Source organism: Vulpes vulpes, chromosome 1 (assembly GCF_048418805.1).
Source record: "Vulpes vulpes isolate BD-2025 chromosome 1, VulVul3, whole genome shotgun sequence".
NCBI lineage: Eukaryota > Metazoa > Chordata > Mammalia > Carnivora > Canidae > Vulpes > Vulpes vulpes.
Genome location: NC_132780.1, coordinates 50,842,573 through 50,867,405, shown reverse-complemented (window position 1 = coordinate 50,867,405; position 24,833 = coordinate 50,842,573). Strand labels below are relative to the sequence as shown.

Genomic DNA, 24,833 nt, shown 5'->3' with positions numbered 1-24,833 from the left:
TGCCTTTGGCTCAGGGTGTGACCCCAGGGTCCTCGGATCAAGTACCACATCAGGCTCCCTGCAAGGAGCCTGCTTCTCCCTCTGCCTGTGTCTCTGCCTCTCCCTCTGTGTCTCTCATGAATAAATAAATAAAAATTTAAAAAATCCATTTATAATGAGATTAGTTGAATGGAAATGGGGAGCTACTCAAGAAGGTGGATTTATCAGAGAATCTTGAAGTAATCATTCTAATCTATGAACCATAATGTGTCTTCCTCCTACAGACATAAACATACTATATGGAGCAATCAATTGAGAATTGAAAAAGTGAAGGAAAAACTGTCCTTCAGACCACAGTTAAACAAGGCTAAAAAGGTAAAAGGCTATGTCTGATTATGTAAATCTTAATCTGATTTATGTAATTAAGAATTTAAACACATGATGTGTTATCACTACAAAAGTAATTGTTATTAAAACTAAAAATCATAATATAAAAATTTGTTTAATTCAGCTAAAACATTAAATATATATTATTTCTATAAGTGATAATTGTTCTAATATATTTTGGCCAAAATGGTCTCATCTATTCACAACTAAAAGTTTAACTTGGAAATATTCAAAAACTTCCTCACTATCAGCTCTGATTTAATTTGATGAAGTTATAAAATCACTATTGATTTTTCTGATGTATCTGTAAAATGTGTTTGAAAATATATAACAAAAATTATTATTTAAAAGGTACAATGTGTACATTCTATAAAATAAAAGCTATAATTATTTTAAGTTGTAAAAGATATACATTAGGAGTATAAATAAATAAGAAGGCACTTTTGTGAGAAAAATTCCATCTTCTAGAGCAGCCACAATGAATCCAATTAGACCTAAACAACTGCATATAATTCTATACAATTTACTGAGAAGTTTTACGTTTATGTTGGTTCTACCGTTCCTTATCTTTAGACCAATAGTAAGAAACATTCAAATAGCTTTTGTAATACTTTCTTATTCCTTTGAACCAAAAATGCATTGTCTGTATTTCAAGACATTAGATCACTAAGCCAAGTTATATTACTTTAACTGAACCAAGTTATTTTTTGAAAGGCAAAGCTAAAAAAAGGTGATAAAGTACGTATAGATTTTCAGTATGAAAGTAAGAAAAAAAAGGCCCTTTTAAAAAGTTTAAAGATAGCAATCTTTGGCATCAATGTATTGAGGGAAAAAAAAGGCATATTGCCCTATCTCACAGTCATATGATTACATTAGTATTTTTCTATTTACTTTGCTATGTAGGAAATCTATCTTTATTATATACTAGGAAACTTTACTGGCAATAGTTCAGAGAATGTTTATGTTCAAGTTAAAAAAAAACCCACCTTTCTACTAATAGTCTTGGAGGTAAAAAATAACTTTGGAAGTAAATCACTAAAGAACTGCAGAGAGCACCTAGAAGGGGATGGCAAGGAAATGAAAAAAGTTCATATTTTCAGTCTTTCCTACAGCCATTCACCTATAACAAATGGGGTAAGAAACATTACAATCCAGGAGAATGAGTTTCAAAAGCAATCATGAGTAGCCTCTACTTCCCATTTTGGCAGGAGAAATACTATTGTAATCTCTGCCATCTTTCTAAACTCTTGGGGTTACTTCCTGGAGACACATGCGCAGCCAGTGCAGATACTGCTGATGCTATCTCCCCTGCTCATGTATGCCCTCCACGGAGGAAGCTTGGACAGGGATAGGGCACAATGAAGCAGAACAGCTAATAGGATGGGTAGCCTTTCCACAGTAGGTGACTGGAAATTACCTAAATGTTTTATTAAGCAATTTTTGAATGATCTGTTGGGTGAGCTGGTTTCTCCAGAAAACACCCTGTAAACATACATCATAACAAAGAGCAATGCATATTTAACAGACACGTTCATGGTTTCCCCCCCCCCCCCCGCCCCCCCCATAACCAGAAGTTTAGGCTTGATTCATCATTGAGAAAACTGAAAACAGGGAGATTTTCAAAGGTTCTGATGGCTTGGACCCACCGAGAAGCCTAGGTGGAAAGATTAATTAAAGCTGGATTCTGGGGATCCCTTGGTGGCTCAGTGGTTTAGCACCTGCTTTTGGCCCAGGGTGTGGTCCTGGAGTCCCAGGATTGAGTCCCCATCGGGCTCCCTGCACGAAGCCTGCCTCTCTCTCTGTGTGTCTCTCATGAATAAATAAATAAAATCTTTAAAAGATTAAAATAAATAAATAAAGCTGGATTCTAAGATCACCAGAGGATCTACCCATTACAGGAAATCTCTTGGTCTACACCTTGTTCCTGAGAACAGCACAGAGCTTCACAAGCCACTCTGGTCCACTTGTGGATGCACCATGTAGCCACAGTTCCTCACATTGTCCCAATCACACCAACTCTGCTATAGAGACTAAAAAAAAAAAATCAAGTGCTCTTTCATTTGTTTTCTTCATTAAATCTTAAATAGTGAAGTGTGAGAGGCAGCAATGTTTTTGTTTACACATTTGTTCAAACGAGATTAAAAAAGAAATATGCTTTTGGGAAAGGGCCAAACTCTGTAAACACATAAAAAGTCAAATTTCCTTGTCTTTGCAAAGGAGAGAATCAGGAGTATTTTTTTTTGTATATCTTTTTTTTAAAATAATAAATTTATTTTTTATTGGTGCTCAATTTACCAACATACAGAATAACACCCAGTGTTCATCCCGTCAAGTGCCCCCTCAGTGCCTGTCACCCATTCACCCCCACCCCCACCCCCGCCCTCCTCCCCTTCCACCACCCCTAGTTTGTTTCCCAGAGTTAGGAGTCTTCATGTTCTGTCTCCCTTTCTGATATTTTCTACCCATTTCTTCTCCCTTCCCTTCTATTCCCTTTCACTATTATTTATATTCCCCAAATAAATGAGAATATATGTTTGTCCTTCTCCGATGGACTCATTTCACTCAGCATAATACCCTCCAGTTCCATCCACGTTGAAGCAAATGGTGGGTATTTGTCATTTCTAATGGCTGAGTAATATTCCACTGAGAATCAGGAGTATTATAAAAACATAGAGCACGTGTAAATACATTCATTCAAATGGCATCTGAATATCTAAAAGGACAAAGACTTTTAAGGATCTTTGCACAAGTGTGAAAAAGCTTAAAGTAATCATTCAAGCTTTGGCCTGGAGGTAGGAAATATTACTGTAAATGTAGTTTTCCAATATTCAGGAAAGTGTAAGGCAACTATGAGCTACCCCTAAATTGTCTTTACTCATCCTCTGGAGAAAAGCCAGCTGTTTAGAGGACCCACCACAAATACATATTAAAGTCAAATTTTCTTGCACGTTTAATTAATTAATTAATTAATTAATTTTTAATTTAATATTTTTTCTTGCATGTTTAAATATGACATTCAAATCTGAAAAGCAAAACAAAACAAAACATTTAGATGCAAATCCAATTTTTTTTTTTTTGGTGGGGAGACAGATCAAAGTTTGTTATTATTGTTCTGCTTTCTTCCTGGAAGAAATAATAGTTACAATCCAGCTACATCTATCTGTATTTATTTATCTATATATTTTTAATAGTACTTTGCTTTCTAGGTGAGTCACAACAGGACAACCCTATATTGGCTGTACTGAGCCTAAGTTCCTTTTTTATCCACAAGAGTCCACTTCTCATTTTCTGACAGACCCATTTATCTAAAAGAACAAAGTGATAGTCTTGGGAGAGCAGGTGAATACTGTGGAATACACACTACCAAAATAAATATAGGGGGATGCCTGGGTGGCTCAGCGGTTTGGCGCCTGCCTTCAGCCCAGGGCGTGATCCTGAAGTCCCGGGATTGGAGTCCCATATCGGGCTCCCTGCATGGAACCTGCTTCTTCCTCTGCCTCTCTTTCTGTGTCTCTCATGAATAAATAAAATATTTTTTTTTTCTAAAAAGAAATATAAAAAACCCTGGACACACTGCCATAGCAGTCATCTTGTGCAAAAGGCAAGGTGAGACAGTGGCAATCACCAAAGTCTGCAGACCAGTAAAAGGGAGTGTTCATGAATACCCTCAATCTTCCATGGCAGCGTGGTCAGGGCATAAATTCCCTTTAATACCTCCTGCAGACAAGGGCTAAAGCAGAATCTGGGGCCTTCTAGGGTGGCAGTTGGAGCACTTCACTCGGCACCTCAGGCCCTAGGGTTCAAGGGAAACTTGGAAATTTTTGTACCCTGGGAGATAATGAGCGATTTGGGAATCAGGATCTAGGGGGTTGGAATCTGGATCAGGGACTTCCATCAGTCTATTCCATATTTAAAATTTACAATTCTACTAGTCCTTATAGGATCTCCAGAAAGTAGTAATGAATATAGGTCCTTAGCATCTTATAGCCCTGACACAATTTTGAATTTTTCTATGTATTAATTACATTAGTGTAAAAACTTCTTTAAAAACTATGTGAAGGTCCTGTACTTAATAATACCTGGTATGTGAAAAAATCACAGGTGGTACTATGGAAAAAAAAATTAATTAAAGATAACCTTCCTTGGCAAGTATCTGTCCCTGCCTGCCCTTCTAGTGGCTGGCTCTTCCCACAGGTAGCTTAGGCTCCTCACTTGCCTCCTTCAGGCCTCTAGCTGGAGTTAAGGCTTCTAAATATAGTCTCACAAAGCCACCAATGGTTCTCAATCATCTTGAGAAGATCATTTCAAGTACCATGTTCCAAATGACACAGAGACATTGCAACTAGTTGTGAGGTTTGATGCAGATTACTATGAAGAACAAAACAGAAAGCAAGAGAGCCTGTGCTCGCAAACGAGGGGAGGGGCAGAGGGAGCATCTTAAACATACTCCATACCCAGTGCAAGCCCAGTGCTCTCAATGCTGGGCTCAATCTCAGGACCCTGAGATTGCAACCTAAGCCAAAATCAAGAGTCAAGACGTTTACCTGATGGCGCAACTCAGGCGCTCCATTTTTCAACTTTAAAAAATTATTAAGGACCCTAAAGAGATTCTGTGTGGGTTTTACCTATTAAAACATTTAAAATATTAATCTATTAAAAATAACAATAAGTGAATTACATGTTAACCTAAATAACTCTAACAACAACAAAACGCTTTATATTTTCCAAAGCCAAAAAAAAAAAAAAAATTAGCAAGATTCATAAAACATAGCTAGATCCTATCTGGCTTCTGCATGGAATCTGTTGCAACAAGTTTGTTTTGGTCAGAGTATATAAAGAAAATCAGTCTCATATAGATATATAGTTAGAAGAAGGAAGAGTATTTTAATAGCCTTTTCAGATAATTGTAGATATTCTTTGATGATACTGTATCAAAACTCAATTAACATTAGTTACATGTAAAATCTGAAACCATATCAGTACATTTTTCATATTGTTAAAATTAAAGTTCACTGGTATATCTTGTATTTTGGCTAGATTTTTCCCCATGCATGATTCTGTGGTATCATTCACTGGTCATTTGGAAATATCCATTAACTGAATTATGCAGATCTTCAAAATGATGATATATTCAACTATACAACAATGGAAAATAATATTTGCTGTTATCACCACTATTGCATCAGAAAAAAACATTAAGTATAGGGAAAATGTTATGGGTATGGTTTATCAACATTTTAGTTTCTACTTGAAAGCTTGAATTTTATCCCTGGCAACGTGTACTGCCCCTTGTTTTCCTTGACGTACAAAACTGACTAGGTTCATTTTTAAGAAATTACCTACCAAATAGGCAAATTTAAATGACCAGTTTGTCAAATACAAGTGATGTTTTATTAAAAAAAAAATGGCGAGTCCAGTTTGCAGCTCAATTATACAAGTGCTTATGTACACTTCCTATTTTATCAAACAGAATAGAAAAAAATGAGTATAAAGGGTTGAGATTTGATAAAATTAGCCATTCTTATCAAGGATAAAAATTCATCAAGGATATTTATCAGAGAAGCTAGTCTTCTTTTCCTGCAAGTATGTAGTGGTACAGAATCCAATGACCACTAGGTATAAGTTGGGGCCATTGATGATTCATGTTAAGCTGCCAGCAGTTTTCTCACCATTGCTTTTGCACCGTTTGTACAAATGTTAACTAGTGAAAGGGGTACTTTGAAGTATTCTGAAAATAGTTCTGACCTTGCAGACCCCTGAAAGAGTCTCAAATATCTTAGGGGTCCATTCCATGGACCACACTTTGAGAACTGCTCATCAACAATAAACTGACATGCTTTCATTGAGCACATACTTGATACCTCCATACTGGAAACTGACCAGAATGATCAAGAGTAGATTTTGGTTTCACTCAGCTTTGTGTCTACAAACAGAAAAAGGCTCCCTTCTTTATTGAGGGAAAACAGGAGAGTTTTTCTGTCCAGAATGATGATTACCAGCTCTAGGCCTGGTTCTTGGCCTTCTTCACCAGGGAATGGTTAGATATTCTGCACATGTTGAAAGTTACTTATCAGAGTATAAACTCTTGACATTTCAGTCTGTTCAGGTCAGTTTAACATCTTCTGATTATTGCTCTACATGCAAGGCCTTCCATGATCTGTCCCCCTATGCAGCTTTACTCTTCCTGATATCCAATATAGGCTGGCCTGGTTTGGCTTGTCTTCTCACTACTGCCAAACACATCATGATTTCATTTCTAGACCAAATTTCCTCAGCCTTGCTTTCTGCCCAACACAGTTCTATCCATGCTTGAAAGTCCAGATTCATGAGACTTTCCTTGCATACTTTTTTTTCTTGCATTGCTATTTCAATTTCTCATTTGATAGCGTTATTATATAAATGGAATCTACCTTGATTTAAGATTTTATGTAATCACATACAGCATACCAAGCCAAGTAGCAACAATGTTGGATGTAGGTAAAAAATCCTGATTTCTTTCACCAAAGGAATACAACAATATCAAGGGATCTCTTTGAACAGATAGGGGCCCGTACTATTGGAAACTGTTTTGATTGCGTAGATCTTACCTATGTAACGGGATCAATATATGCCTATAATAGAGAACCACCATATATATATATATATGTATGTAAATATATATGTGTGTATATATATGTGTGTGTGCAAGGCACTATTTTAGATCTGTGGGGTTATCAAATGTGAATTAGAGATATATCCTGCTACTTACAAGTCCAGAGTTTATTTTGAAAAGAAGAAAAAGATGGGTACTTACATAACTATAATAAAAGTGTGGAAGTCATACTTCAGAATAACAGGCCATAGAAAGTACTATTGGGTGAAGCAGAAAGAGGATAAGAGGAAGAACATCTTACTTCCAACTTAGGGAGGAAACAGAGCAGGCTTTGTGGAACACATGACAACACCTGAGGTAGGTTCTGAAAGGTAAATAGGTTTGGAGGTTTAAGGGATAAGAAAATTAAGGCTCAAGGTTATTTCTTGGTAGAGAAAAAGCATAAGAGAAAGAAGTAAAAAATCATGTCTTTGTCAAAGCATCTTTGGCAGAGTAGATATTGCCAACCATGTCACTGTATTTCTTGAATCCCAATAGTTTGAACTATCTAACAAAATATTTTTTTAATAAATTAATTTTTTATTGGTGTTCAATTTACCAACATACAAAATAACACCCAGTACTCATCCCGTCAAGTGCCCCCCTCAGTGCCCGTCACCCATTCACCCCCACCCCCTGCCTTCCTCCCCTTCCACCACCCCCTAGTTCGTTTCCCAGAGTTAGGAGTCTTTATGTTCTGTCTCCCTTTCTGATATTTCCCACACATTTCTTCTCCCTTCCCTTATATTCCCTTTCACTATTATTTATATTCCCCAAATGAATGAGACCATACACCGTTTGTCCTTCTCTGATTGACTTACTTCACTCAGCATAATACCCTCCAGTTCCATCCACGTTGAAGCAAATGGTGGGTATTTGTCATTTCTAATGGCTGAGTAATATTCCATTGTATACATAAACCACATCTTCTTTATCCATTCATCTTTCGATGGACACCGAGGCTCCTTCCACAGTTTGGCTATTGTGGACATTGCTGCTCTAACAAAATATTTTTTAAAGTGAAGGATACATTCAGTCCACCTGAATTTTGTTTAACTGCTAAAGTGAGGGTGTTCTTCACAGGCAAGTTATTTTGGGAAATTAGACCAATTTGTCATACTGGAAAAGTAAAATGGAGTTTAAAAAAAAACCCTCCAAAACAAAATAGAAACCAAAGGAACTGAGGGAAAAAAACATAAGTGAAGATACAAGGATTAAAAAACTATAGAGATTTAAGCTTACGGACACCATTGAGCCTGAGGGAAGCCACTTACCATTTCATTTTTAAAAATCAGTAAAAATAATACATTTGCATTAAGCAGTCTCCAAGAATCCTCTAAATTCTAAAATACTATGATTATCTAGTCATAAAATTTTGTTTATTCATCCTATAAAAATTCAGAATTCATATGTGTAGAGATGGGATTTTCAGATGACAAGGCAATACATGTTTCCATTAAGTGGCTATGCCAATTGATACTATGGTTTTCACAGAGGGATAAAATATAATTTGAAAAGGGCTGTTAAGTGTTTAAGTCATCAGGTAGAGTAGATTAGAGTTCAAAGAGGTCTTATATCTTTAAGCTTTGACACTGTTAATGAAAAGGCATTATTTGAAGAATATTTTTTAACTATTTAGAATCTTCCAACTATTCTAAACAGAGAAATTGTTCCAAGAAGTGACATCTATCTTCTATGCAATTGGAACAATGACCAGCTAGGAGGAGAGTTAGAATCCAACTACTTCTTGATAAGCAAAGGTTATTTTCGTCAGTCAAGTTTATTGTTAAATTAGTTTATAATTTCTTTCAAATGTATTTTTTCCATAGAAATCTTCATGATAAATGAGCCTTAGTTCAAGGTGGGTCCTTCATCTATAAAATTAGAGAACTAGACATCTTTTATGGTTTTCTAACATATACTATTATTGGTACTATTAACAAAAATCATATTTGGACATTGTAGAGCATAAGAAAAGGAGTTTCACTCATTGCCCTTACTGATCAGCAATAATTATAATTGTAATAAATATTTATACTATATTTTGAGCAATTTCAATGTCTTTCTTGCAAGGAGTTAAATATGTTTTGTACACAATAGCTCAGCAGTCATGTTACTCCATTAATACTGGTAATACCACTGTGAGGAAGGATGCCACATCTCATAGCCACCAACCAGGAGGGGACTAGGTGTGTATATTTAAAGTTAATAGCAGATTCTCCTTCCTCTGACTAGGTAACAGGTGTTCTTCACAAATGATATACTATCTTTCTGAATCTATCCTAGTTTCAAGGACAGAAACTTTTCATACCAATACTAGTTGCATAATTACATACATATACACACAAAATTTAAAAATCTTGATCTCCACTAAAATTACTTGAAAGAATAACTTTCTGATATAAATACCATAAAATTAGCATCTAGCTATAGAAAGAAAATGATAAAGCCATGAGAAATCCCACTCAGTAAGAGTTAATTTCATTACATGATGACACATAAACCTTCCTTACTCAATTACTTCATAAACTAGTCATTTGTGAACAGTTACTTTAAACCATCATGCCATTCACTATCCTGAAAAATAGGATAATGGAATGCTGTATCTCCCCAAAGTCTGCTCCATTGTAAACAGTCCATCCCTCCTTGCTGACTCCAAAAGCTATATAAACACACCACAATCAAATCCACCATAGCTCATAGAAATCCTTTCCTTAAGTAATCTACAAAATGCCAATCTAATACAAATACAAGAAAGAGAAGTTCTTACACAACATTTTGTATTTACAGTATTCTGAACAGTGTTTAAACCTGCTCGGGTTATAAAAGGCACCCTTCCCCACCCTCCCCCTGTTCTGGGCTGACAGTGTGCTTAGGCCTCTCATTTACACCACACTGCAATAACATAAAGAAGGGTTTACTATTAATCCAGGTTTTACTACAAAGCGACCCGTTATTTCTCTGTCAAACACTGGCAAGAGTGCCAAGTGTCTGTCATCCAATTCAGGGGATTAAGTCTTCTTTTATAGTCTGATACTTGTACCAATTTATAAAAATACAGATATAGTTTCTTAGAGTTGGTCACAGTCTATATTTTGGCTTGGATTCAGGCACAGAGGTTGACTATGACAGCTGGCAGGAAACAGAGGGGAGAATACATCCCCTCCTCTTGGTGACCATGTCTCAGTTGCCATAGTGATTAATCCTTAATTGAATGCTGTCTTTGTACACTTCTTTTCAGAAAACTTAAAGTATACTTAAGTTGAAAACATGCAGTTGATTGAAAAAATGAGGCAATCACAAACAGGTATAGCTAAATTCTGTGACATACTTCCATATATTGAACAAACAAATTAACTCTAATAAAGGTATTATCAGTTCTTTCAGATGCTTAAAAACATTTCTTTCTGGTCTGAGTTTAAACCCAAATCATGCAGATTTTCCCTCTTGTTATCAGACATCTCATCTTTTAAGATAAGCTATTTTCAGAAATAGCCCTAAAATATCTAAGTACAATTTAAGACAAAACAAGTTCTTATTTTACATAGTTTGTATTACTACAAAACTAAGGGATGATTAGAAATTTGTTTTAGGAGAGATAGGTTTTCATTCAAGACACTTAGAAAATGTTACATAAATAGAAATTAATTTATAAAAGTATAAACTATAAGAAACCAAAGGAAACATGGAAAAGACAGTATATTTTAGCCTCTTAATAAATTATTGAATTTGAAAAGCAGTTCAGAGCTCTTGTCACTTTGGTTATCAATAATTACATCAAAAGGACTGAGAAACTCCTCAAGACCACTGGAGTTTACCTAGGATTGTGGTGTACATTACTTCTGTTTTGTAACTTTTCCATTTAGTAGATTCCTTTGCCATTTAGTTAAAAGCTCTTACTTAGACTCAACTATAGTATTCCCTGGAAAGTGAAATACTTACTTAGTGTAACCACTGTTAATTGTGTGTTGCCTTCATACAAATAAATAGGATTTGTTTCATTTTCTTAGGAAGTGAAACAACACATCTGCATCTGACTGCAGACACACAGACAACACACACAGACCACACGCATGCATGCACGCACACACAATCTTTTCAAACACAAATAAAGGTCTCTAATAAAATTTTGGTGACAGACAAGAAGCACTCAGAAGAATTCTCAGCAATAAAGATTCTGGATGTGAGCCCCAAGATGAAAGATACTGTACTGTAGGTGGGAGGTCTGGGGATTTCTGGAGACTTTAGAAGCAAGAGGTTTGCAGATATTTTCTGACACTATGGCTGAGTCTCTTTTGTTTTCACCTTGCTTTGTTTCCCTTTACCTTAGTTTTTCTTTTCATAACAATTTTTAATTTTTTCAAAACTCAAATTCACTATTGCCATCACAGACTATTGCCACCAACACATTACAACCCTCTCAGTGAGTGACATACATATCTCTAACCAAAAATGATGGTGTGTTTCAGTAATTTACTCATTAAAGGCACTGAAGTAATTTTGACCACATATGATGAAATTGGTGATTGTGAATATTTTTCTTAGAACTTCTGTGAGATGGCTTTGAAATGCCATCAATATCCCATCTATGTAAAATAATATTATTTTAAAAAGTCTCTCCAGAAATCCTTAATTTAACCATTTTTGCAAATAGTTTTAGTAAAGAGAAAAATGATACCACCATTGTCCCATCTCCCTGACATCAGTGAAGTGGTATGTAGTTTCCAGAAGACTTACAATATGTACAGATATAATACAAAATGACTAGTCTGATGGCAGAGTGATGTCTCACTCAATGAATGTCTGTCAGCAGCTATGGAGATATTTTGAATTAAAAGCAGTCACTTTAATTGATGAATCAAAACCAAGTAAATCTATCAGCTTTACATAGAAAAGTTACTAATATCTCCAATTTTAACACAGAATATCTAAAATAAACTAATATAAATTACAAAGTACTGAGTGGCTTTCTATTTTCATAAGCAAAAACGCAGTAGTCACATATAAAATTCTGAAAGATATTCTACCATGAATAGTCTTGTTTTTCTTTTTATGGGAGTCAAAACTCCAGATCTGCTAATATCATCCATCCTTTAACTTGCAATTAAATATGGTTGCATACAACTATTTATGGATTACTTTACCTCATTGATCTCCATCTCCTAGGGGAATCAGAGACCCAACATTACCCGGTGGTAACAATACTGAGTGCTAACCCCCCGATGTTTATAGCAGCAATGTCCACAATAGCCAAACTGTGGAAGGAGCCTCGGTGTCCATTGAAAGATGAATGGATAAAGAAGATGTGGTTTATGTATACAATGGAATATTACTCAGCCATTAGAAGCGACAAATACCCACCATTTGCTTTGATGTGGATGGAACTGGAGGGTATTATGCTGAGTGAAATAAGTCAATCGGAGAAGGACAAACATAATATGGTCTCATTCATTTGGGGAATATAAAAAATAATGAAAGGGGATAAAGGGGAAAGGAGAAAAAATGAGTGGGAAATATCAGAAAGGGAGATAGAACATGAGAGACTCATAACTCTGGGAAACAAACTAGGGGGGGGTGGAAGGGGAGGTGGGTGGGGGTGGGGGTGACTGGGTGACGGGCACTGAGGGGGGCACTTGATGGGATGAGCACTGGGTGTTATTCTATATGTTGGCAAATTGAACACCAATAAAAAATAAATTTATTAAAAAAAAAGATACTGAGTGCTAACCTTTGTGTCAGGCACTGTTTGGGGCATTTTACCTCATTCAGTCTTCACAACAACTTTTTGAGGTAAGAAGTATAATTATTTGTATTTTAAACACAAAAAAATTGAAGCACAGAGAAGGTAAGTACCTTTCTCCTGGTCACAAAGGAAGGACAAGGTAGAGCTAGAATCCAAACTGTGACATTCTGAGTAGAGTTCATGCCATAGGCTAGTTGTAACTATCAAAATTCTTTCTGTCCCTGGAAGATTACAGAGTTCAACAAATGGAAAATGAAATTCAATGTTTAAGTTCTTTATTACTAACCAAACTAAAAGGAGGAAAGCATAAGACATGTCTCAGGAATTGTAGTTTAGTAAAAAATACAGTAATTTTAGTTTTTGATGTTAGCGAGAAACTAAAGCATCACAAATATAAGATCACTATTCAATTTAAAAATTCTGATGTTCTTATAACAAGTAAGACTTTTCTTTTTTAATGCTAAGTCATGTACTGTCTCCAAGTGATTTTTTGTATACAGGTAATACATTACAACTCTCAAGCAAGTACAGCCATATTATTAACCTGATGCATTAAATGGCAGAGGTAAAGTCTGAATCTTATTCTATTGGAATTTTACTGTATTGATTTAAAGAAGTTGGCTGCTGAGATGAGCATGTTTGTACAGACTGTTCTTGGCCTGCTAGCATCGGTGGCATGGGATTGGACCTCCTGCTTAGTGGCTTTAAAACTTCCCTGAATATTTTACACCCACTATGATTGAGTCATTCAACAACAAATTTCTTCATACGTCCTGAAAAAGGTTTATTAAGTTAGTCTGTGTGTGATGGGGAGACAAACAGCCTCAAAGGGCATGTCAGAAATCCTAGGGGATATTTCAATCTGTTTCTTGGTAAGAAATGTCCCTCACTCCAAATATCACTGTGAAGAGACAAAGTTTCTGATGAGATTGTGCTGTCTATCTCAAGAATGCTGGGACTAAAAAAGATTGAGAACTACTGCGATTGCTAATGTAAGGATAAAGGAATTCCTTTGCCTCAGTCCTCTAATCGAGGGCAAAGTATGTATCTAGTGTTTTCATTTTTACAACTTGCCTAAAGAAGGTTCCAAAGGGATGTTTTATTGCTTTCATATTTAGGTGGTTGCTTCTCATGTCCATTTTGGGAGGAATATATGAGGCTGCAAATCTCTTTTCTGAGAAATATTTAAATAAACCAATAATATTTAAATAAACCAATAATCAATACCCAGTTAAATTATTTTATTAGCATCTACTACAAGGGTTTGCTAAACATTCTGACATTTTTACATTAAAGTTTGTTTTTTTGGATAAGGGTATGGTTAAAAAAAAGGAGGAATATAGTTAAAAAAATAAAATGAGAAAAAATTAGCTATTTAAGAGATTCTGATTGGGGTCTTCACTCCAATATAGCAAATTTCTGGCAAACCCAGCATGTTTCTACTTACATTTTGCAGATAGCTCCTACAAGGCAGGCAAATTGTGGAAATGCTCTCTACAGTGCTGGCTGAGACAAGGTGTATTCCTAGATCTAATGAGAATATAAAAGGGTAGCATACTTGGGTCATGAAAGAATGCTTTCACGTGTTGTATTGTGGCATCATATCTTTGGAATACAGTGAAAAGTGCTAAAAAGCACAGTTTTTCAGGGTCCGTTATTACATTTGTCTAAGGATAAGACAACTGACTGCTCAATAGATCATTCAGTAGACACCATTTAAAATCCCTGGTGACAAATTCCCTCTAAGTGCTAGGAAGAGCTTGCTTTCTCCTTAGAAGAGCTAGTATATATATATATATATTTTTTTCTTTTCCTAAGGGCAACCATTTAGCTCAGTGTTTCTCAGCAGGGTGTTACGGCATTTTGGCATTTAGGAAATGTCCCCATGACAGCTGTTTAGGTATCCCAGTCTTCAGAGATTAATGCCACTTGGTCCCTGTGACCACCCAAAGTGTCCACACACATTTCCAAATGCAGTAGCTGAGAAAACACTAAATAAATAGTTTACTTCCTTTGTTTTATCTACCAGGAAACTCAATCAAATTTGTCATTTAAAAAAATATCTAGGTAAGAACACTATGTCCTATATATCTGCATTCTAACTTTCTCTCAGGCCTGAACTTCTAATTTAATTTATATTTTCCTTGGTTCTGAATTTCATTTTGTATTCTGATTTTATTGTGAGGACAATCCAAATCCTTTGTGGAACCAGAGGAAGTACACAAATAAATAAAGACAGCTTGACAGTTCAGAGGCATTACCCCCTTCATTCTTAACAGTAGTATTGACTAGAAACCAAGTATCATTGTTATATGCAGTACCTGTTCTTAACTCCTACACGTAAAGTGACAGAAAAACTACTCCTCAGACACTCAGTTCTTAGGAATAAAGAATAAGCCAAAGAGAAGAAAATATTTAAAAAAAATATTTAATGAAAGTGACTATGTGTAAATAAAATACCATATTTATATAAAGTCTTATTTTTTATATAACAGTAATTTTAAACAAAAGTATTTATTACTTTTAACATTTTATGAATCCTTTTGCTAAAAATACAAATTCTAAGGGCACTGGGTAACTCAGTAGGTTAAGTGTCTAACTCCTGATTCTGGCTCAGGGCCATGAGATAGAGCCCTACACTGGGTGTAGAGCCTACTACTAAAGATTCTCCCTCTCCATCTGTCCCTCTCTCCCCACCCCTTGGCTCATCCTCGTGCATGCTTTCTTTCTCTCAAAAACAAACAAACAACAACAACAACAAAATATATATATATATATATATATATATATATATATATATATTCTATATAAAGTTAATTTTCACGTGTACCTTCATGTTAGATGAAAAATTCTGAAAGAAATCTAATCATACACTTCCCATTTTCTATATAAGTAGAAGTGGTTTTGGTTCTGATTTAACTGCATGATTCCCTCAGATTTCTCATTTTTTTAGCAAACTTTTATTAAGGGTAACTGTTAAGCAGCTCAACATTATTCAATCTAGATATAGATTTGCCTTTTAAAATAAAACATTTTTAGCGACAGCAGTGCTCCAAATGGCATTGTTTTTTACACTTGTTTGTACAGCACTTATAGTCTTAGTAGCAGCTTTTGATGGAGTATTTAGAGAAGATCCTATTGAGTGACTTCTAAATACTAAAGATGTCAGTATCCTATGTTCTCTTACCTTAGAAGTACAAACAGCTACATTGGCGGGAAGCTGGGAAAACTGCTTCAATTCAAACACATCCCGTGCTGCCCATCGGCTCATGTGATTTTCAGCTTTGCTGGATCCAATCACAGTCTGGTTGGAGTGAATATAAGCCACTTCCTGAACACCATCTGAGAGGCAATTGGTGTTTATTAAGTGATGTCTCATTGTGAAACAATATGGTTCCATGTGCACTTTAAAAATTATCAGCTACACATTAAAAAAGAGGTTATATTTTATTTTTAATCCTCAAGAAAAACACTGAGTTCATATGTTAACATCACAATATTCTATTTTTTAAAAAATTGAAAAGAATTTAAATATATTTGTCTAGGTTAATTTGGAAATGACTTATCATCAATATGAGAACTTCTGAGATTAGATAACAATCTTTAAACTTGAAATGAGGGGTTTAGCTAAGAGAAAAGTCACGGTGAAGGGTCATCTCTATGGATTTGTTGTTTCTGTTGGTTAAAAAAAAACCTGTTTACTAATTTAAACAGCAGTGCTTGGCCTCATCTATCTGTTCCTTTAAACATGTACTTGATTACAGCAGTAGAGGGGGAATATGGGGTTTATGACCAGGGAGTTTCATTTGGTTGGCTTTGCTCAGTTTTACTGTTTGTATTTTGTCTTTTTTGTACATATGCCAGAGAATGTCAAGATTGGGAGCTTTTTAGGAAATGAAAAAAATTAACTTACAGCCTTTATCTGAAGGAGTTTAAAAAATGGCTACATTTTTTTTTTTTTATTGCTTTGCTCCTAGGTACCTATAATTTACTTTTAAATTGTGGTCATAAAAAAGAAGGCTAGAACTGAGGTCTGTGAAGGCTCCCTCAAACATCTCTGGCAATGAACCTTAATTATGACCTTCAACACTTGTGCTATTTCAGTCCTGAACCTCTTTCAATGAAAACTGACAATCGTAAGAAAAACAAGATGTTGTTAAATAACAAAAAGAAAAACTACGATAACATCCTCCTTAAATCTCTTAATATCAGGTAGTGTGTATATTCAAAGATTCTTCTGGTAGAAAACTTACTCGGATTTTTCTTAATTTTGATACATGTTTTATGCATTATTCAAAATAGCATTAGTCCCACACTACTAACATCTTTTACACAGTAAAAAACAAAAACAAAACTCAGCTGATCTTTTAAAGTATAGTTTATGCAACAATTCCTCATACCTAAATCTAATTAGAGCAGACAAACCAAAGGATAGTCCAGTGCTTAGTTACAAGGGTTATCAAAATATGTATCATAATGAACTTTTGAATAACCACAAAAGAAAGTTTGATATGTAAGTCAAACACAATGATTGAATTTCTGTAACAAACTATCCTTGCTTATATATCTGCTTCTTTCACATAGTTTTTTTTGGGGAATGAGTCAGATACTTTCAAAGCAATGATAACTTTTAAAATCATTAAACAGGGGATCCCTGGGTGGTGCAGCGGTTTGGCGCCTGCCTTTGGCCCAGGGCGCGATCCTGGAGACCCGGGATTGAATCCCACATCAGGCTCCCGGTGCATGGAGCCTGCTTCTCCCTCTGTCTGTGTCTCTGCCTCTCTCTCTCTCTCTCTGTGACTATCATAAAAAATAAAAAAAAATAAAAAATAAATTAAAATCACTAAACAGATTCTCAGCAGATGGTGGTGGCAGGGGAAGCAATTTTTCAATCTCTGAATCCTTACATAAAACAGCCAGCAATTAGTGAGCAAAACAAAAAGCCACGGAAAACCATACAACAAATGAAGATAACAAGACACCCCCCATGAACCCTAAAATAAAAATAGATGGGGACAATCCACCAATAGCTACACTGTGCACAACATCACAGTGTGGTGTAGGAAGCAACAGGGTGGCATCTAATGGATCTGAAACAGGAGAGAGTAGGATAGCCAACAGGTATGCCCTGGACAGCACAATGGGCCACTTGGAGATAAGCAGATGAACCTGGGAAGGTTTTCCATTCTCCAGTGCTGAGTGGGTGCAGGGTGCTTATGATAAGAAAGCCTGAGAAACTGAAGCAAACTAGCTCTTAGAACTTCCCCAACTGACCCACCAAGGCTCCCATGTTAGGGCCACACAATGAAGGAAAACTGTGGGGAAGGAGTCGAAATGAACAGGATAGGAAGATTAGGAATGAGGGAAAGAGAAGGTCTAGAGCAAAGCAGTGGGTATGACAGAGGCAGTAAATGCCACCACAGTTCTGAGCACCCTACAAAAAAAAGATACGGATCTTTGTGAAATTAGAAAAAAATTCCTAAACTCTTTCTTGCTTAAAAAATTCAGAGAAAATTATTTCCATAAAAATGAGCCAAGAGGATCAAATCTCATAAAAATTACCATAAGAGAAAAAATAATAAACAGCAGAATGAAAATATGCCATAAACACATGCTCACAAAGCAGATTAAAATTGTAACTGATTTCAAAACAAAGTATAACATAATAAGAAAATCTCAGAAATGGGTGACAGGACTCAGGAAATTAAAATTAATTTTAATTTAGAAATTAAAAAATATATCAGAAATGAAGACTAAACTAGAAGGAACATAAAGAGGGAGTAAACACAATAACTAATGCTTAAAGAAAAATGGAAGGATATTTTTAAAAAGCGAAAAGAAATGAAAAAGATAAAAATGGATTTGAGACATGACAAATACTGAAGACAGGCAAAGGAAATTGAATATTTGAATAACAGGAGTCTCTAACGAAGAAAGCCAAGGCAAAGGAATAGAAAAAGCAACTTAAAAATACTAGTACAAGGGATGCCTCGGTGGCTCAGTGGTTGAGCACCTGCTTTTGGCCCAAGGCGTGATCCCAGGGTCCTGGGATTGAGTCCTGCATCGGGCTCCCTGCATGGGGCCTGCTTCTCCTCTGCCTGTGTTTCTGCCTCTCTCTCTGGGTCTCTCATGAATAAATAAAATCTTAAAAAAAAAAATACTAGTACAAGAAAGCTTTCCTGAAATAAAAACTGAGTTGAAAATATATTACGGCAATACTGACCCAGAATAACCAATACTGCAATGGACTAAATGTTTGTGCCCCTCCAAAATTCGTATGTTGAAGCCCCAATCCCTACAGTGATGGTACTTGGGGGTTGGGCCTTTGGGAGGTAAGTAAGTCATGAGGGTGGAGCACTAATGAATGGGACTAGTGCCCTTAAAAAAAGAGATGCAAGAGAGATGATTTCTGTCTCTACCATGTGAGGACACAGCAAGATGGCAGCCTTCTGTAGGCCAGGATGAGGGCCTTAACCAAGAACCTAACCATGTTGGCATCCTGATCTTGGATTTCTACTCTCCAGAACTAGGAGAAACAAATGTTTAAGCCACCCAGTATGTAGTAGTTTGTTAGAGCAACTCGAACTATGACAAACATTCAAACACAATCTAATAAATTTACTGGACAATAATGAAAAGAAAGGAAATTCTTTTGGGAATCAAGGGGGAACAAAAAGAACATGTGATACAACACTTCATGCCAAAAGTATTTACAATACTTAAGAAAGTGTGAGTCAACGATTTTTTATCTGGCAAAAATGACTTTTATGTATAAAGGGCACAAACTGTTACCAGTAGGAATCTCAGAGAATATTATTCTCATGAGTGCTGCCTGAGGGATCTACTAGAAAATAAGCTTTGACAACCAAACTGACTGGAAAGACATTGAAAAAGGACTGAGGAGGAGCATTACATTTTTAGTTACCTACAGGTCAAGACTAAATGAAGTCTGGTGGGGGCTGTGATTCAGATGGGGCACATGGAGAGGTCCTGGGGTGGATGACAAAGTTCTCTATGTTGACCTAGGTGGTCTTCCTTTACCCTGACATCCACCCACTTCCTCATTTGTGCCTCAATGTAGCAGCTTGATTACAGAACTATTTTACAAGCTAATTCAAGAATCTCTTACAGAACTATTTGTGAAAAACAAATATGTAACAAAGTTTTCAAAATGTATCTATAGTTACCTAAAAATTTATCCATTGATTCATTCATTCCCTCTTGATTGACAGCTCTCTCATTTGAAAATTTCATTGATTTTCTTGGCACAAACATGCTTTTTTTCTTATGGTTAGGCAATTTTGAAGAGAAACTGATTCTATCTTTTATAGTTTTTGGTGTATGGCTCTGTTTAGAGAAACTGATGTGGTGAGCAGTTAAATCGTCATCTGAGGATGAAAAATCATCAACAGCCTGAGAGTTACAATCTCCATCTGCTGCATACAGTTGATATGTTTTCCTCATTGTTTTAGGAAAAGTGCGAACTTCTTTTTTATTTTCCTTTTTTCTCTTAAACCTCAAAGAACTTGTAGCTTTTCGCTTTCTTACTCCTGACTCAGAGGAAATTTCAATGTCATCAGACTCATCACTAATATCACTACTTCCTTTTCTTTTCATAATAGATTTCAGGGTCACATTCTCAGGATTTAATTGTTTTGAAATTGATCTCTTTCCTTTGACATCAGTCTTTCTATCATCACCATTATTTCTTATTTTTATAGGATTTTCTGTTTCAGAATCTTGAGATCCATCCACGAGTGGCTTAAACTTTATACCATTCTTAGGGCATCTCTGAGTTGTATACTGTGTGGGAAAGATGACATCACTATCTTCTGTTTCTGTGGCACTGTGTAAAATGCAATGGTGGTCAGCTGTATTTTTACATTTTTTCTCATCATCAGACTCAGAAGAAATATTTTGTTCAAAAATTTTCTCACTTTTATCAAAAGTACATTTTTCATTTGGATTTAGGATGTTAGTTAATTTCTGATGTTGTGAAGTACCAAGAGAGTCATGACTTTTCTGATAACCAACATCTTTGGCTTCTACTGAAAGACACATGGGCTGTTCATCAGAACTTTCATCATCAGAGGCAATATGTCCATCACTGTTCTCAACTGCTTTACATTTTGTTTCAAACAATTTAGAGAAACCACAATGGAGTAAGGTAAGCTGTCCAGGAGAACCTGAAGCTTTACTTGAGTCAGATGCTTTGTTTTTAGTAGTCTTTATTCTTGAGTTTCCCAATGATTCATCATCACTAAAATCACTGCAGAGATCACATGTTTCTTTTGTTGGCAACTCTGCAGGTTGTTCTAGACCTCTGTGTTCTTGACAGTCAGGCTCTCTAGACTATATAAGAAACAGTTACAGAAACATTAGAAAATGTCAAGATAGTATCAAATCTATCACATTGGAAGGGAATTACATTTGGGCAGATAACTAATATATCACTTGATATTTTCTAAAAGTACAATTTTTTTATAAACAAATGTACAGAATATTACAGTCTAGTACAGTCTTTTTTCAAGTTGAATAACTTTCCAAAATAAATAAAAGTAAATAAATAAAAGTAAATAAATAAATAACAGAATACGAGGTAACCGAATTATCTATATGGAAAACACAGAGCAGAGCAGTCACCTTCTAAGATGTAGGGACTGATTCTGGTCTCAAAAGTGAAAAGTACACAACTTGCTTACTATATAGTCCAGCACACATTTCCAATCACACTTTAAGAAAAAAAACAAATGTGTAGGCATTAACAAAGTAAGGAATTCACAAGTGGGAAATTGTTCTAACAGATTAAAAATATTAAGATCTGACAGGATCTTGACCATCAGAAATAAAATATTTTGGATATTCTGAAGTAAAATTTGCTACAAATTGAAATCCAGAATTTATTATTTTTACATCAATCAGAGCTAAATATATCCTTCAGTTTCTTGAAACTGAGACTTTATTATTTATTAGTAAAAGATTTTGGGAAAGTATTATCAAGTAATACTTTTTAAATCCGGTAATACCTCGGCCAACATTACTACTCATGTATTTCTATAAAGTTAGATAAATACTTATCCCATATTCCAAATCATTAAGCTGGTATAAATGTATAGTTAAATCCCTAAAGGCAGGAAAAAATCAGCAAGAATAATAACAAAAAACTTTCCCTATGTACATTCTTTACTTTTAAAGAGGCCTTATGATGACAATATAGATTTTGTAGAATGTGAGATGACAAACTACCAAAAAGATCACAAGATCAAGGTCTCAAATAAAATAAAATATTTGAGTCAGAGAATAATTTTGATGTTTGGATTTCATAATCTTAAACACATTTTATTATTTTTCCATTTAGTTTTTTGTTTAGTGAAAACCTATTTAGTTAGGTTGGATTGTTAACCTATTCAGTGTATTTAATTTTGAATTTATAGTTTGGTATAGTTAAAATTCCAGTTTGGATGTAAATGACTGGTGAATTGTTCTTGACTTTGTTCTTATTATATGAAATGTTAAATTAGCCTGAATGGTTAATTTAACTGACAGGCCTCTGATTTTGTGTCCTTGACTTTTTTTAAGACCTTTTTCTTTATACATTGAAAAAATGAAAAAAAAGGAAAAATAACTTAAAATTGTCCCAGTAAATGTTTTCTAGGAGTCCTAGTTTACAGATTCAAAAATTGCATACCATCTCTTGTTTGTGTACTGGAGGTTCCTCTTTCAACCATGTTGTAGCTGTCATGATTCCTGCCTCCACTTTGCCTTCTCTCTATTAAGAATGCAAATAACTGTAAAATATGGGGTAAAAACAACCAGACAAACAATAGCAATAGCATACGAAAACTTGGAGTTAAGAAAGGCAGACTGAGATCAGGATGCTTTACCTCTCTTTTTAAAATATGGAATGCTTCATGATTTTGTGTGGCATCCTTGCACAGGGGCCATGCTACTCTTTTCTGTGTCATTCCAATTTTAGTATATGTGCTGCCAAAGCAAGCACTGCTTTAGCTTCCTTAATGTTATTTTTCAATTTTGTTAATACAAACTCATATACAGTTTACACCTTTTTTTTTTTTTAAGATTTATTTATTCATGAGAGACACAGAGAGAGAGAGAGAGAGAGAGAGAGAGAGAGGCAGAGACACAGGCAGAGGGAGAAGCAGGCTCCATGCAGGGAGCCTGACGTGGGACTGGATCCCGGGACTGGTCCCCCGCGCTGAAGGCGGCACTAAACCGCTGAGCCACCCGGGCTGCCCCAGTTTACACATTTTAAAATGCTCATAATTCTTAGGTAGTAGAGAGATATAGTGGAAGTGTGCTGGACTCATAAAGTACTCTAATTTCTTGTCTTAAAGTTTCTTTTTCAGATAGAAAATAATACCTTTCAGCCAACTCCACTAATTATTCTATTAGGGGAATGAGAATAAAAAAAATATTATATATTTACCCAGTAACGATATCCATAGTAACTGCATAATAGTCTACATAACAGTTGTAGTAAGAAGACATTATTAGCATCTCAAACCCTACAGATAATGCTGAATATTGGGAACTTGATATTGTAGCCTATATTGCTAATGTATTTATTGTTCATATTCATTAAAATGTTTATTGATTCCTTTGGTGTAATAAACATCAAATGAAAAGGCCTATCTAATATGAAACTAAAAAAAAAAATCTTCATTTGTAATAGGCTTCTTATATCTTTTGGGAAAGTATTTATGCTTTTAAAGATTTTGGTATACCATTCAGCAAAGGTATTTAATGGCCTAGATTCTAGAATATTAAATTCTCCTTCAAAAGGAAATAAACTTATTTCTCTTTTTAAGGCTTTATTTGTTGACTGAACAAAGGGAAATACTATTATCGTCACTGGAGTTACAAATGCCCAACTTACACATATATACCAATGGCATGGTTCCAGCCACCTGGTATCCAAGGTAACAAGAATCTCCCCTCCAGAACTGTAGAGAATAATAAACAGTTCTTTGAGATCTTTTCTCCCAATGCCAAGAGGCTATTTCTGCAAGGGAAGTGTGTGTGTGTGTGTATGTGTGTGTGTGTGGGGTGTCCCCTCCCTGTATTGTCTTTATCCCTTCAACAGAAGCCAAGTGGCTACAACAAATGGAACTGGCAGCACCAGAAATCTCAATCCTGTGGGAAGCCCTTTGTGATAGGTAAACGGCAACTCCAGTCTTCTGTTTCTCAGGCCAAATATCTTGTTTCTCAGACCTTATATCTAATTCATTAGCAAAAACTGTCAGCACCACCTAGGTAATATATACAGAATGCAGCCACTTCTCACACCATCCACCACTCTTGCTCGGATCCAAACCCTCATCATCTGTTGCCTGAATTATTGTAGTATCCTCCTACCTGGTGTGTTGCTTCTGCTTTTGTACTTCTGTAGCTTAATTCTTTAGTCTAGACTGGGCTTTTGTACTTCTGTAGCTTAATTATTTAGTCTAGACTGGGCAGTCAGATTCTGTTTTTCTTCTATTCAGAAGCCACTAATTGCTTTTTGTCTAAGTCAGGGTTCCCACATGATCTGGCTTCCTATCATCTCTCTGGCCCCATCGCTTGCTCTCCTCCTCACTCCACTCCAGTCACTCTGGCTTTCCTGCCATCTTGAAATTCTGCTGGGCATGCTCCTCCTGTGGAACCTCTGTATTTGTTCTTCTGTAAAACACATCTTCCTCCTTCATCTCCTCAAGGAATCAATTGAAACCTCAAGTGAGCACTTCCTTGGCTACTCTATCTAAAACTGCAATGCTTTTTCCTTGACAGTTTTCCTATTTCCCTCCCCTGGTCTATTTTTTTTTTTTTTAATTAGGATATAATTTACATATAACACTATGTACATTTAAGGTGTACATGTTTTAATATTTATATATTGCAATATGATTACCACTATAGCTTTAGCTAACACCTCTATCATGCCACAGAATGATCATTACTTTTTTGTGGTGAGAACATTTAAAATCTATTCTGTTAACAATTTGGTTTATAAAATAGTATCATTTGACTATAATCATGATGCTGGGCATTAGTTCTCCAGAAGTCATTCATCTTCTACCTGCTATATTTTTGTGC

The 24,833-nt window shown here is 35.5% G+C and overlaps 1 protein-coding gene and 1 non-coding gene across 3 annotated transcripts in view; both read right to left on the bottom strand.

The window, feature by feature from the left end:
* Positions 1-24,833, bottom strand: part of ERCC6L2 (ERCC excision repair 6 like 2) — a 125,694-nt gene that overhangs the window by 14,287 nt on the left and 86,574 nt on the right. For both annotated transcript variants that reach the window (XM_025984209.2, XM_072763894.1), the window contains 3 exons: positions 22,429-22,509; positions 19,928-21,092; positions 15,928-16,082 (listed from right to left, as the gene is read on the bottom strand). In XM_025984209.2, the coding sequence (XP_025839994.1) occupies positions 15,928-16,082; positions 19,928-21,092; positions 22,429-22,509 (1,401 nt within the window). The remainder of the gene's footprint in view (positions 1-15,927; positions 16,083-19,927; positions 21,093-22,428; positions 22,510-24,833) is intronic.
* Positions 22,634-22,740, bottom strand: LOC112908742 (U6 spliceosomal RNA). Its single transcript, XR_003232976.1, has one exon. It is a non-coding gene; the product is annotated as a U6 spliceosomal RNA (small nuclear RNA).